The sequence below is a fragment of the Pomacea canaliculata genome, linkage group LG12 (genome assembly GCF_003073045.1).
Source record: "Pomacea canaliculata isolate SZHN2017 linkage group LG12, ASM307304v1, whole genome shotgun sequence".
In the NCBI taxonomy this organism is placed as follows: domain Eukaryota; kingdom Metazoa; phylum Mollusca; class Gastropoda; order Architaenioglossa; family Ampullariidae; genus Pomacea; species Pomacea canaliculata.
In genome coordinates this window covers 2,420,489-2,434,499 of record NC_037601.1, presented here as the reverse complement: position 1 = coordinate 2,434,499, position 14,011 = coordinate 2,420,489, and the positions used below count along the sequence as shown (strand labels likewise).

The 14,011-nt window shown below is 45.4% G+C and overlaps 2 protein-coding genes across 2 annotated transcripts; both read left to right on the top strand.

The window, feature by feature from the left end:
- Nucleotides 1-18: 18 nt before the first annotated feature.
- On the top strand, nucleotides 19-2,399 carry LOC112577173 (LYR motif-containing protein 4-like). Its single transcript, XM_025260170.1, is given in 4 exon segments — nucleotides 19-54; nucleotides 56-102; nucleotides 642-762; nucleotides 1,196-2,399. Coding segments are annotated over 4 exon segments (285 nt in total). The 3' UTR covers nucleotides 1,277-2,399.
- A 1,421-nt stretch (nucleotides 2,400-3,820) lies between these two features.
- On the top strand, nucleotides 3,821-13,726 carry LOC112576963 (glycogen-binding subunit 76A-like). The gene has a single exon (XM_025259861.1). It carries the CDS (start codon nucleotides 4,497-4,499, stop codon nucleotides 6,171-6,173), a length of 1,677 nt encoding a protein of 558 aa, XP_025115646.1. The 5' UTR covers nucleotides 3,821-4,496; the 3' UTR covers nucleotides 6,174-13,726.
- Nucleotides 13,727-14,011: the final 285 nt, after the last annotated feature.

The following is a 14,011-nucleotide window of genomic DNA, read 5'->3' as shown; positions in this document are numbered from 1 at the left end:
GTTTCCAGACACACCATCATGACATCCGCAAGATCGCAAGTACTGACGCTGTACTAAAAACCTGCTGCGAGAAGGGAAAAAATTTCCCGACTACAACTATAGGTTTGTGCGCAAAAGAATTTCCATATTGTTTCAAATCAGTTCTTAGTGCGACTTTTGCAGGTCTTGCAAATTACAAGGGAACTTAGAACCGTCTTTACTAACTTGCGCACAACGATGTTTGCATGTGAAAAACTCTCTTGCCACCACCGCACTTGATGTAAAAATAAAACTATACTAAGATATGTCGAATATAAAAATTTAGTGAAGGGTAACAGGAGGAATCGAATCCATTAATTCAGTACACAGCTTATTTTTCTGACGAGTGACCTTACGTCACTTATGCCGACATGCTGGGAGAAAGCATTAGACAAAACCTTTAAAATGTTCACGGACGGCATACACCAGCCGTCCGTGAACATTTTAAAGGTATGTTATTGGTGGTACCATTGTGTACTATGAAAAACGTTTAAGTCTCTAAGGAATTTTATTCCTTTTTAATATTATCATCCTGCATTGTCATGTCACGATTAATAAATCTGGAAATATTATGTCATTTGACATTCACATTACTCACAGTAATGCTACTGTCTCTTTTTCAGGATGTATGCATTGAGGAAAACTAGGGATGAGTTTCAAAACAACAAGAAGATTACAGACTTAGTACATATTCAGGAGCTTATTAAAGAAGCAGAGGAAAACCTGAGAGTTATACAAAGGCAGGTTAGTAGCTGGTATCTTACCATCTTGCCTTGTAAAGAGTTCTTATTTTAACTCTTATTTGAATGTGTACAGTTACCCAAACTGAACAGATTTCTAATAAAATTGCAAGCTATCACAGGTCACAATATGAAATCTTCTAACCTAGGTTTAATCGGATTGATGATGTGGTTTGTAGGTAGATTTTAGTGAAATATGGAAGTCACTATCTAGAGATACTGCTGTGATTCAACAAATAAGCTCTGATCAGTGTTAGGTAACTACCTATCTAAATTCTTTTTGGTCTTGTATCAGTACTATTGTTATTGGTTGTTTTACTTTGTATTTAAGTTTCAGTTTCAGAGCGCTTAAATCGAACATAGTTATCAAAGTCATAAACTTTTAGATTACACCATTTGTGTCTGTTATATCAAAAAGTGGTGTTGATTTATCACAGGTGGTGATTGGCCAAATGTATAGCGAGGGGAAACTTGTTATTGAATCTCAAAAACTCTCCGGGTCATCGAAAGATAGATGATGTAAAGATTATCTCCCTTATTCCACTGGACGTTTGAGTCGCCTGTTGAAGGCTTGTTTCTGGATGTTCTCCTATTTCTGTGGAATATTAAAGACTGCGGTGCAAAGCATTTGCAATGTAGCAAATGCTAATATCAATAAACAACTGTGAATACTTTGTGAAACATAAAACTTACAAAGCTGTGGTCCTTTCTTATCACCAAATCTCAAACCAAAGTATGCATTACTTTTTATTTACTGTAGTGATGTGACAGTAGATTGCATAAGCTTTAGGTTTAGTTAAAATATTGGCGAAAAGGTAAAAGACCTTGTTCAGTAAAGGGATTTTGATCTTTAGCATTACATATGGATCTGATGGTAGATTTACTGCATTCATCAGTCATGAAAGATGGTATAGAAAGTACTTGGTATAGTTTTTCTTATTGCTTTAGTTAAAACAAATTCATTTTGTGTGCAAACTGTGTATGATTAGTAAACATTAACATGGATGTGATAACCCAGAATGTGTAGTCACTGTATATTAAAGTTTTCTGTTGTTCCTTTCATGTGTGTATGGGGGTGGATGTGTGCATGCGAGAGCAAGTCCTTAGCGCACATGTCTATGTTATCAAAATAATTTCTTATGTACATGCACACTGTAATATAATACTTTGTTAAAACTGTGTGCGCAGACAGCATTCTGCAAAATATCTGATTGAAAATTAAATAGTTAAATAAAATGTTCTTCATTGAAGTATTAAATTTCACACAAGTATTTTTGAAAGCATTAAATATAATGATAATTAATATGATCAACCAGAATCTAAACAAATGATCACACTGTAACAGGGAAAGGTTAAGTTACTGAAGAAGAATTTTTTCCATTAACATGTTTTATTACTGGATCATTGAGATTCTTACTTAGTCATTGTATCTTATCATCATTAGGCTACCAATTTTTAAGACAATGGGCATTGTTAAAAAAAAACTAAAAAAAACAGGCAGTGCTATGGTGTGTGCCTACTTGTATGATCCTCTGTCACAAAATTTGTATTGATCACTTCATTAATAACAGTGTTGTGCAAAATCAGGAATAAATCATCAGGTGCTCATGTTAAAATTGTTGCACTTGATAGCTCAGGTCATTTTTGTTGTTTATTTGCATGAATGTTTATATGAACTTCCAATTCTTTGGCTGGGATGATAATTTTGTGTCAAACATTTATCTTCCTAACTTCAGTAAAGTTTTTGATCTTGCCGTTGACGAAGAACAGCTGACACCTGTAATTTTCTTAAAGCTGTAATGCTAGTCAGTTGTTATCTGCCAGCGCATCCACAGCGTGTGATGAGCCTATCCTTTTCCAAAAAGGAAAAAAGAGGGGTAAATATGGGGGACGGCAGCGGCACTGCAGCCGTTGAATGACGTCATCGCTGGTAACGGCGATTTCAAGGATTATAATGGGATTTAGTCGGTGGCGTTTTTCGATGAGTCAGTAGCTATATATAGTGGTGTGGTAGTTCGGCTCTATACAGGTCCTGGAGATTAAATTCGATCCCACAACCGTCACTGAAGATGATGGTAAACGTTTTGCCTCTGAGCAGCTAGACCGCCTATGTACAAAGATATCATCAGGCTGTGGCGAGGAACCGTCGTCATTTAGCGGACAGACAAATATCAGCGATGACAAAAGATCAAGTCAATAGTGACAAGTCAAACGACTGAGATTGCAACAAAGCAAAATGGTTTCGGCAGTAAGAGGGAGAGAAAGCCGATCGATTTTGTGACAACATGCACAAAGAACTACAACCCGTCCTCTCAGACAAACACACTGATAGACAAAATAGGAAGATAAACACCATCACCACAAGCTTCTGATCCAGCAAGATAATAAAAACCAGAATGGTAGAAGACAGCTAGGAAAGGAATTTCTGAAACAAATAAGTCTTCAATGCGCTCATCAAGGCTAAAACTAATTATGATAGTTATATATCCTATGACAAAACATCCTACTCCTCTCCTCAACCCCTCCGTGTAGTCTATTGCTGACATACACGCCCGAGAGTTGCGAAAGGTAGATAACTCCCAGGACACGTGCGGGCGCGCGTGTGTGAAATCCGATAAAACCACAATGCACCCGATCGCCCACTTTTAACAATACTCATATTGTGTGCTATAAGTCTGGGAACTGGTTAGGGTAGTTAATTCCCAACGATCATCAAAGAATGTTCCAGTAAAACCAATACAGTGCATGCGTAGATCCAGTCGGCCATGGGTCTAGTCCCTGTGACAGAAACTCACGTGCCCTTGCCACTAGCCAGACATGTTTCCATCGAAATTTAATCCTCTGTTGTAGAAGTGCGCGGGGCACACGAGGAAAGCATACAATGCCTGTGTACCCAGAGCGACATGCTAGTCCCCTATTGTTCCAGCGCGACATTGCGGGAAATGGGACAGAAACATGCGAGATCCGCAGCCACCACGAGCAGCCGACATGTGGCTTTGTTTATCGTTGTTTGATTGGTCGGTCCCATAACCTCTGGGTCATGTTTTCGTCACGTGGTTAACACAGTGAGGACGTCAGCGACTCACCTTCCGTGACATTGTTATTGTGGCGTTCGGCTGGATTATCTTCAGTTTACTCGTTTGCCTGCGATCGATGGGGAGTGAAACCACGACAGCAACAAAATACAACGAAAATATCACGTGATACAAGCCAAAGAGACGGACAAAGCGCGTGCAGTTGAGAAAAGAGCAGCGTCAGTACACGACCTTGAGCTGGCGTTCACCGAGGTCTAGGTCACGGAAGTTAGTGCGTCAATGACGGCGAAGGCTGCGTGTGTGCGTGTGTGTGTGTGAGAGCGAGACTCTGACGCTACTAGAAGCTTCAACCCTCGACTAAAAATAACGACCTGCTGCAGTATTGCTTATATATATCTACGCTTTCAGTCGGCTACAGCTCGGGTGCCGCTCCGGTCTTCACCATGCTGAGAGGTGCTGGCCACCAGCCCTCGTCAACACTAACACCCGCCTGCCCCGTGCACGAGCCGGTGAGTAGAGAGACAGTGAGTGAACATTATGGCCGTCACTGATCCTGTCATCTCACGCCGACTGCAGCAACAGCATACAGAGTGCGATTCTTCTCTCATCTCATCGGCCTCAGACGTGGCCCTCGTTTCGGAGCGTGTCGGTGCTGGTGTTGGTGGTGGTGTTGGTGTAGTGTGTTGCACCGGAGACGCGAAGGATGTACTTCTGCCCATGCTCGTGTGCTAAAGCGGACGCAGAAGGCGAAGAGGATGTGTTAATCTGTTTGCCACGGAATCTGTCGTATTCTGGCGAGAGTTACTTGGACCGTTTCAGTGTCAGTTCTGCGTACGTGCACAACTCCAAGCGTGAGCGGCAGTTGCTGCAGACTGATGTAGAGGAACATTACCGCAGTCACGGCGCCGCTGCTCGCGCCGAACAGCTGCTGCTGGAACAGACGCTAGCACTACAATCTGAGTCGTTGCAAGGACACGACAGACCGGAACTGAAACTCCATCAACCGTGTACCAGCTGCGCCATGGCGGACAGCCTAGGGGAAGCCATGGCGATGACACTAGGGTCAAAGGGCGGTCCGGAAAGCGCGAACGTGAGTGTTGAGAACACCATGACCCTCCCTCCGTCCCCTATTATCAGTTCTTCCTACCCGCTTATGCAACTGAAAGTGGATCGGAGTGTTACCCCGGACGAACGAGACCATCCCCATGATTATTTAAACAGCCTGGCGGTGGAGTCCCCCGACTCGGACTTGACCAGCGAGGAGGGCATTTTTGTCAACATGATGGACGATCTGGAGGTAGACGACGGCGTTAACGGCAAGTCGACCATCAGTGAGGCCAGCGACGACACATGCGTGTCGGGGGATTCGCTGTACTACAGTCCCGAGGAGGCGGACTGTCTGGAAGACGATGCGGCAAGGAGCGACGAGGTGCTGTCCTCGCTAGAAGAGGCCGTACAGCAGGTCGCCAGCGACCTCGAGGCTGCTTCGCCTTTCGCTGACCCGGAGGACAGCAGCGGGCAGGCCGCAGTCACCACCGACCTCCAGATCACTGTCGATGACCTGGAGGACTGCAGCGAGCAAGCCTCCGCGGCCAGGTCGGAGCAAGACCTTGGCGACATCATCGACGACACGCCTTCGATTCCTTCTGACGACTACTCCGCCTCGTGCAACATTTTCGACCTCCTGTCCCCGGAGAGCCCCGTGTATCAAGACCGCGAGTTCAACTTCACGCGCACGGAACTGCGCAAGTCCACGTCCCTCAAGAGCAAGAAGACCCCGCCAGGGACTCCGCGGCGTAAGAAAGTAGTGCGCTTCGCGGATGCCATGGGCCTCGATCTGGAGTCCGTGCGTCACATCCTCAACCTGGAGTCGCCCCCCAAGATCCCGGCCTCGGCCATGGCTGACCTGCAGGCCGGGCTGAGGCTTGACCGCAAGGACATGGGCACCAAGCACCTGATGCCGTGCTTCGAGCAGCCGGGCTGCAGCGACACCTTCGTGCAGCGCGTGATGCGCGACAAGGTCTGCCTGGAGAACGCCGTGGCCATCACCGGCACCACCATCACCGGGGTCGTGCGGGTGGCCAACATCGCTTTCCACAAAAATGTTCGCGTGCGCTTCACCACCAACGGGTGGACGACGTTCCACGACATCACCACGTCATACGTCATGGGCTCCAACGACGGCGCCACCGACCGCTTCAGCTTCACCATCGTCCCGCCCCCCGACATGACGGTGGGCTCTCGCCTGGAGTTTGCCGTCTCCTTCAACGCCAACGGTTGTGACTACTGGGACAGCAACTTCGGCAACAACTACGTCTTTGAGTGCTTCGCCAAGACTCTTCCCACGGAGGCGGAAAACTCGTGGATCCATTTCCTGTGACGTGGAGGGTCACGTGGGCTCATCCGAACCGCTTTCTTCGTGCGTGTGTGCGTGATGCTGCCGGTGTTTGTTGGCAGATACCAGAGCTGTGATGCGTGATCATAATCCGGGCTTCTCTACCTACCTAGCGCGTGGCCTGCGTCGGTGTTCGTCACCAGGAACATGCGTTACAAGCTGTGTTTGTTTTCTTTTGGTTTAGCTAAACGGTTTCGGTCTGCACGAGCCTGTGTTTACTACAGAACGAACATCAACACGTGTCACAGGGTACAGAACTGAAGAAGATGTGGAAGGAGGCAAAAGGGGGAAATTGCTGTGAAGAAAGACCTTTGACCTGTGAGACCAAGACTTGCCATCAGCTGGGTGATCGGTGGACGAGTGCTTTTCGTGTTTTGAATCAGGAATGAAACCGTCCCAGCCTGACCCCTGATTCGTGACCTATCGAAGATGGCACAGGACGTTGTAAACTATTTTGCCAAAATATGTGCAAAGTGTAGATATTTGTTACTGCAGGAAAGAATGCCACAGGTAAAAATTTGTGTGTTCGTGTTGTTGACACATTATGTCGAGATCACACACACACATACACATACACACACATACACACACACATACACGCTTATCGTAGGTACACGCTGTCTTTAGTTCTGTTAAGATGAACGCAATAAATAATAAGTTTGTTGTTGTTTACAGAGCTATAGAACTTGATAGATTACTATCATAGCTCGCAGCCAAGCCTGTCTCTTGTTACAGCCACCATCTTGTTACACAGACACCATCTTGTTACACAGTCACCATCTTGTTACAGCCACCATCTTGTTACACAGACACCAAAGAGCTCAGATGCTAGAGTCTTTCCCTTCCTGTGATATCAACAAGTTTATTGTCTTGATCGTGTTGTAGAGGTGTAGGAGAAATGTTTACAAACTGTTGTTTATCAGCATTGTTTATGTCATCGTCCGGAGTCCGGAGTGAGCAAGGAATTGACAGTGAGCACCACTCACCGCCCCCTTTCCTCCTGCTTTCTGAGAGAACTGAACTTGCCATTCCTTGAGCGGCGCCGCCTGGTCTTTGATCACTTCTCTGGTGTTGCCATGGAGCCGCGAGGCGCACCCATGCGTGACTGTGATCGCGGAATGTCACTGGACGTGAACTGGTGAGGCAGGCGCCATGTTGGGTACTTACCTGCACACCTGTGTCGGCCAGCTCAAAGTGTAGTGTTGAGTTGTGTGCTTTCTCTTGTTGGAGTTGTCTGATAGACCTCAGTTCTACTTTCTTGGCTTACCTTTGTTACAAGCATGATTATATTTAGTCTTACTATGTACTGTATACATATATATACATAGTTTCATGTACCTAGGTGTTTATGTGATCTTACTCGGTCTCTTGTTACTAATATTATTATTTCCAATAATTGTTTTAATGTGATAACCAGAGTGTATTTACCAGCGAGTGAATAACAATCCAGACACCTGAAGCATGTTTGTGATTTTGTTGATGTTCGAAAGTCACTGACCGCCTACTTACAAAACGAAAACAAAATAGTTCATGAGGTCAATCCGTGCACACACACACACACTGGCCCCTGGCACCGACTGCCAGTCTCCAGGTCAGACCCTCAGAATATTTCAGACACTTTGGATCGCCACCAAGTCTGTGCACGAGGCCGACACGAGTTTTCCTTCCGCTTTGGCGATGAGTGACGAGACTTGTTGAGAACAGACCGACACGGTCCTCGACATCAAGGAGCCAATCACAGCATGCAGCAACACCACAAGTAAACATTTGTTAGTAAATAATAAAATGAAAGTAAAAACAACAATAAAGCAACCTAACAAACCAAGGAAGCGTGTATCTATAAGCACCGGGAATGCTGGAGTTAAGAAAACAAAACTAAGAATATGTAGAAAGAAAATATACCCGACTGACACTTTATGGGTACTCAGTGACTTTTGATCATCCTCTCTATTCGCGGGGAAGTTGGACTTTAAAAGTGTATTTCACTCCTGTCAGCTGTCTGTCAGTGTGTTCACAGTCTCTGAAGCTTTGTCTGATCCTCTGTAGCAGAATATTGTGAACCTGGCGTTGCTGTGGATGCCAGACTATTTCCAGCTGAAGCAGGTAGATACAGACAGAGGATGTAGACTGTAAACAGATTCTTTTGTGACAAACAAACGCATGCAACTGCATGATGGTTGCGACTGTTGCTGTTCGCAACACAGCACAGACACAGACAACTCTGGCACTGTGCCGAGCAGGTGTCGGTGCTGTGTTGGCAGTTGGTGACAGTTGTGACGTGTGGCGAGGCCGGGGGTCAGCCAAGCGTGCAGCTGTGCATCTTACTGTGCAGTACAGAGCTGACCTGTGTACCCACAGCTGTCAGTACCTACCCGCCGCCCACCCTTTGTACAGCTGCCCACACCGTTCACACTTCACTTCTTCAAATTGTTTATTAACTTCACAATTCACATCTGCGTACGTCTGCAGGCTGTTGTACAGGTATTCACTTGTCAGGTGAACACGCGCGTGGTTACATGGTTGAAATATTTTGTACATCTGAGTCAACCTGTAGAGCACGTGGTGCAGCTGTACAAGGCATTACTCATGCCGAATATGGCGGGCAGTGTAGGACAGCTGTCGATATACTGGCTGATGGCGAGACTAGTCTGTGGTATCCGGTGCAGCTGTGTTACAGCTGTGTTGCAGCTGTGTAACTGTGATTGTTTTTTAACTGGTGTGCAATGTGTGAATAACTCACAAGTTATACCGAACTTCCTGTTGTACAAACAGCTGTTAGCAGTTCAATGTCACGGTTCATCGAATGTACTGTATGTATTTATGTTGTGGACTTCCTGTCACGAGCAGCCATTGTAAGACTTTGTTGCCGAGTGTATATACTGTATGTATGTACACCAGTGGCAGGACCTCGCTGGATGCAGTATGTTTACAATTTTTTGGTGGTTGGTGCTGGGTGAGGGAGGGGGCGGTCATGTGGTGGATTTTGTTATCTGCGAGAAGTATACTTTGAGACACACGGCATGTATATGGGTTGAGTCACCGAATGTAGGTCAAGCCAAGACCGTGCAGCGCCAAACTAGGTCACAGAACTTGCCAGCAGTTTCGACTGTGCTCACTGCGCTGCAGACCGCAGTTGCTTTTTTTCGGGATGGATGTGATCTGTTAAACAGTTTTGTCTTGTGTAGACAACCTGTAGACGTTTTGTTAGACTGATGGTTGTACAGTTGTATAGAATACATCCTTCAACCAGTGTCCTGTCTGTTGTGCCAAGTGTTAGCGGTGTACTGACTGTGAGCGCTGTAGTCTACACTATCTACCTCCCATCAGGTATTCAGTCCCTCAAATATTGCGTCTCTTCAAATAGAATCGGAGAGCGAAAAGCGATCTTTCGTGTGGTACACAGTCAAGGAGCAGTCAAAGAACAGTCCAAGCTCTCTGTCTCGCAGTTCAGTAGCCCATACACCGATGGTCAAGTATGGCCGGTCAGAGGTCATCATGAGCCGACATTAATCCCGGTCTGAGGCTACTGGGTTCTGTCGCCCCCTCAACACAGGAGGGTGTGGCAGAGACAAGAGCAGGTTCCAGTCAATAATTGTAGGTAGAGGGGCTTAGACTAATGATGAGATTTAGCTTTCAGGTGTGTGTATGTGTGTGAGATAGAGAGAGTACTTTTCCTCTATGATTTATTTATCAAAATTTTGTTTAGTTTGATATCTGTTGGCGAAAGACACATTGCGGCTAGGTAGCAGACAAGAATTTCAAACATTTATATCTTCGAAAGGCGAAAAACCCGGTACAACTGCCCCATCATGAGGACCTGCCATACAGTCCACCAACCCACCCCACTAGCCGCCCCCTCTACTCCACCCCGACAGTCACACCATCTGGTGTAAACACAAGTTTAGTATTAGAAAGCCGATGAGTTTAAAAGTTTAGTCGGGTACATTTTCCACCCAATGACTGGGTATATCTCTGAGACTCCTCAAGCCTGGGTGAAGATTCCCTATGTTCTCGACATGCGCGCCTACAAACATCGCCATACTCCACAGGACAAGTCGGCAGCACTTCAGAGTTGTACATCAGCACATGGATACGTTGACGTTGTCAAGACTACAACCAATGGGAGAGCTGGCATCATATGCTAATTAGGCGTGTCTGTGTACAAACGTGACGTCACGATTTTGACCTCATTGTGGTTGGTGATGTTTGTAGTCGCGTATCTCTTAATTAAGAGTATGTTGTAATGTAAGTACATGAAATTTTTGTCACCTAGATTGAGATTTCTGTGTGTGAGGAGGGTGTGGGTGGGGTGGGTTTTACGGCTGAGTCTTGTCGTTTGCCGAGGCTTGTGCCTCAGGAAATCCAAAGAAGATTTTAGCAAAGGTCATTTCCAAGCAGATTAAAAACCCTGATAATTAGGAGTGTTTAATCCATTAATCCATAGTGCAGCCATCGGAAAACGATAAAAATAGTTTGTCTGCGTTGTTTGCTTCAAGTTCTAAACATTGCAACATTTGTAATACTTTGTGTCGAGGCTCAATACTTTTATTTTAGCAGGGGCAAAAATTAAACTTGGATAAGAAAAACCGGTTCAGCCTTTAACAGGTCATAGACACGCATCATTCTTTGACAGGCTTTCGATAAATGAAAGGGTGAAGCATCGCTGGGTCCACATCGCTCCCAGGCGGTAAACACCAACAGGTGTGACGTCACACTAGTGCAGACCACAGGCTGTCGGGACTGAGATCACGCACGCACACCTACATGTGCGTGATATGCCTGATGTATACATGTATACATAAACTTTTCTCAAGTGTGGAGCTCGCTGTATATTTTGTTGAAAGATATAAATACAAAATTATATGAGATATAAAAATATAAGTTATATATTCCTATAAACTTCTAATTATCTCAAAAATTATCTTCAAGAGGTCTCAATAGGTTTTTTCCCCGCAAAGATGTCCCCCCACTCCAGTGTTTGATGTAATTATCGTTAGAAGACCAAAGCACCTGCTGGCAGCCCAGATGTCACTCAGGTACAGACATTTGTATCCTACTTTATCAAAGTAAACTGTTTTAACAGACTACTTCTTTTGTTTCCGCCACGACACCAGTGTTGTTCAATGTTAAAGATTTGTTCAACTTGTTCCTCAATAAGAAACTAGAATTGTATTTTGTTAGAGTTGAATAGTCGCCATGGACAAATCCGTTTTTGTGATGTCTGCCATGAAAGCACGTGCACGCACGCACTGTGCGCACATCAGATGCTTGCAGGGTTGGACCGCTTGTGTAGTCGCTTGTAGACAGGTCTTCACTGTATTGCTGTACATGCAGGGCTTCTGCTTACGCAAAACATTGCGTACAGTACGCATTAAAAGTTCGGAGGACCCCTTCAATTTTCGTCAATGGGGTCCCTTCAAATTTGGGCGAAGAACAGGGACCCTTAAAAATCTGAAGAAGGGGTCCCTGGGACCCAAAGAATTTAGCCTTAGCAGAAGCCCTGATATGTATGTACAACAGCCATAGCATCAGTAACTGAAACAGCAGTATCACATGTTTTGACATTTCTCAGGACTGCATCATGCGCCTCCGTCTCCTCCCTCCACCCTAAAGTTTTTTTTAAAATGTGCTTTAAGATACCCTGCACCCGGACTTCTCAACAAGACACGGTCTGATGACTTTGTCTTCTCAGGACTCTCAGGTTCCTCTATTCAAATTATTTATCCACATTTTTAGGCGAATTCTGCAGTTACACCCGCATTGTGACACAGAACCTCAAACAATGTCCTCTGTGACCTGTCATCGGTGTTTGTCAACAGGCTTTGTTGTCAGGTTGTTTGAAGACAGGTACTCTGCTGTAACGAGCTTTTTCCACCTGGGATGAACTGAGATGAATGTTTTAGAGGAAAATCTGTCCATAATCACTATTTTCTGTGTGTTGATATCAAGGGAAAAGAAATATACTGAAGGATATGTGATATTTAGTACATGAGGAGGATGTAAGGGTCTGGTTGATGAAGCAGACTTGAAGATGTTATCTTTCCACCAAAGAAATATTTCACAAAATCAGTTTTGAATGTTTCCTAAGAACGACTGAAAAGAGGAAATGAAAGGATATTATAAAAAGCTTAAATAACGAAAGCAAACAAATGTAAAATGTAAATAACCTATTAAGTGTAACCTAAGTAATATTTTTTAATCTCGTGGGTGTTGAAATCATAACCGCTGTAGGCTGTTTGTACCCTGAATAAACAATAATCCTTGCGACAGCATTGTGTACACCTTCAGCCATATTGAGTTACCTGATGCATTGTCAGGGTAGATCCGAGGGTCAGTTGAAGTGTAACTGTCAAACACGGTTAGAGGCTGTTTAAGTGCTGCGGCTTGTTATCGGGTGGCCTGGGGTCGGGTGCACAGTCGTGCTTGCTGTCAGTCAAGTGATTTTAAAATATGAGCCGCTAGCAGCCAAGCAGAACGGCCATGTACCCGGGACCCGAGCACAGATTCATGACAAGGTAGATGGTTAACTAAAGTGTTCATTTCTCAGGATTACAAAATGTAAACAGCTTAGCTAAATGATTTGAATTAACCAATCAAAGGCTGTGAGTAGTTGCCTTAGGGCAAAATGTGGAAACCAGGGCAAAGTCTTGCCTCCGTGGTTATGGAGTAGTGTCCAGACCCCGCGGATGCTGGATTACCCCAGGGGCTGTAGTTATAAAGCAGTGGATAGATATCCTGGGATAAAGCAACATGCATGAAGTAACAAAATGTCTGCGAGATGGGCACGGCTGAGAACTAGAGATGAGACTTGCCCTTTAGGGTTTCACATCTTGCCCAGGGGTTGTAACCATGGCACCTGAAGCGCTCAGTGACCAGTGGGGTACATGCTTCATGCTGTGAACGCACACGGACCTCGGAATAGCTGTCACCTTGGCAACAGTCCTTAGTAGCACGAGATGCAGTTCCTGTGTGCACCCTCTACTGACGACAATGGCGCCGGCGCAGCAAATAACGAAGCTTCTGGAAACTTCATGGATGTGGATAGAAAGGAGGTGATGGATATCATCAGACCACCCATTACCACACTAACAGAGACGATGAGGACAGCGGTGCTGTGAGCGACTGTGGGTCGCGATGACATCGTCAGGTCGTGACTTGAGTGTGAACCTCATGGCCGCCTTGTAGAAAGTTCTAGATGAAGGCCTGCCGGGCTTTGCTAATGTGCTGCTGTGCTGCTGTGAGGCCAATAAAACTTTGGTTGACCCGACATTTACAGTGAAGCAGTCATTGTAGAACCCGCGCCATCGGGGGAAGCAAGTGAGTGTCTCGCTATGTAACCTACGGTGCGCCAGTCGTGCTACAACCGCCATGTACGGCGTAACAGCTGTGCCAGAACCTGAGGTCTACACTGAACCAGTCTTCCTGGAACAGGCGTCTGAAGTGAACCAGTCTCCCAACGAGTGGTTCATCGACATGACTACAGGACATCTGTCACGTGACCTCCCGCTCCACCGAGCCTGCCAGCCCAGTAATCCAAGGTAGGTTTCTTAACATCCTTCCTAACTGTTTGTGGTTTGATTTTTCTTTGAACTTTGGCTGTGTGCCGAGTTGACAAGTGTTTTTGAATGTGAAAGTTGAATTACCTTGTGTGTGTTTGGTTCTGTTTGAGAGCTGTGAGAATTCATTCCGTTTATTTTTTTCTGAAACGGTAAGTGACACTTCATGTTGCTGTTTTATCTGGTCCGCAAGTGTAGTGAGCGCTGACAGCCTGTCATGACAAGGGCCATCACTTGGGCAAACTCGTTTTCTTTGCTATTTTGTGA

Coding starts and splice junctions, on each gene's coding strand:
- LOC112576963 (XM_025259861.1), top strand. CDS start 4,497: ATGTACTTCTGCCCATGCTCGTGTGCTAAAGCGGACGCAGAAGGCGAA.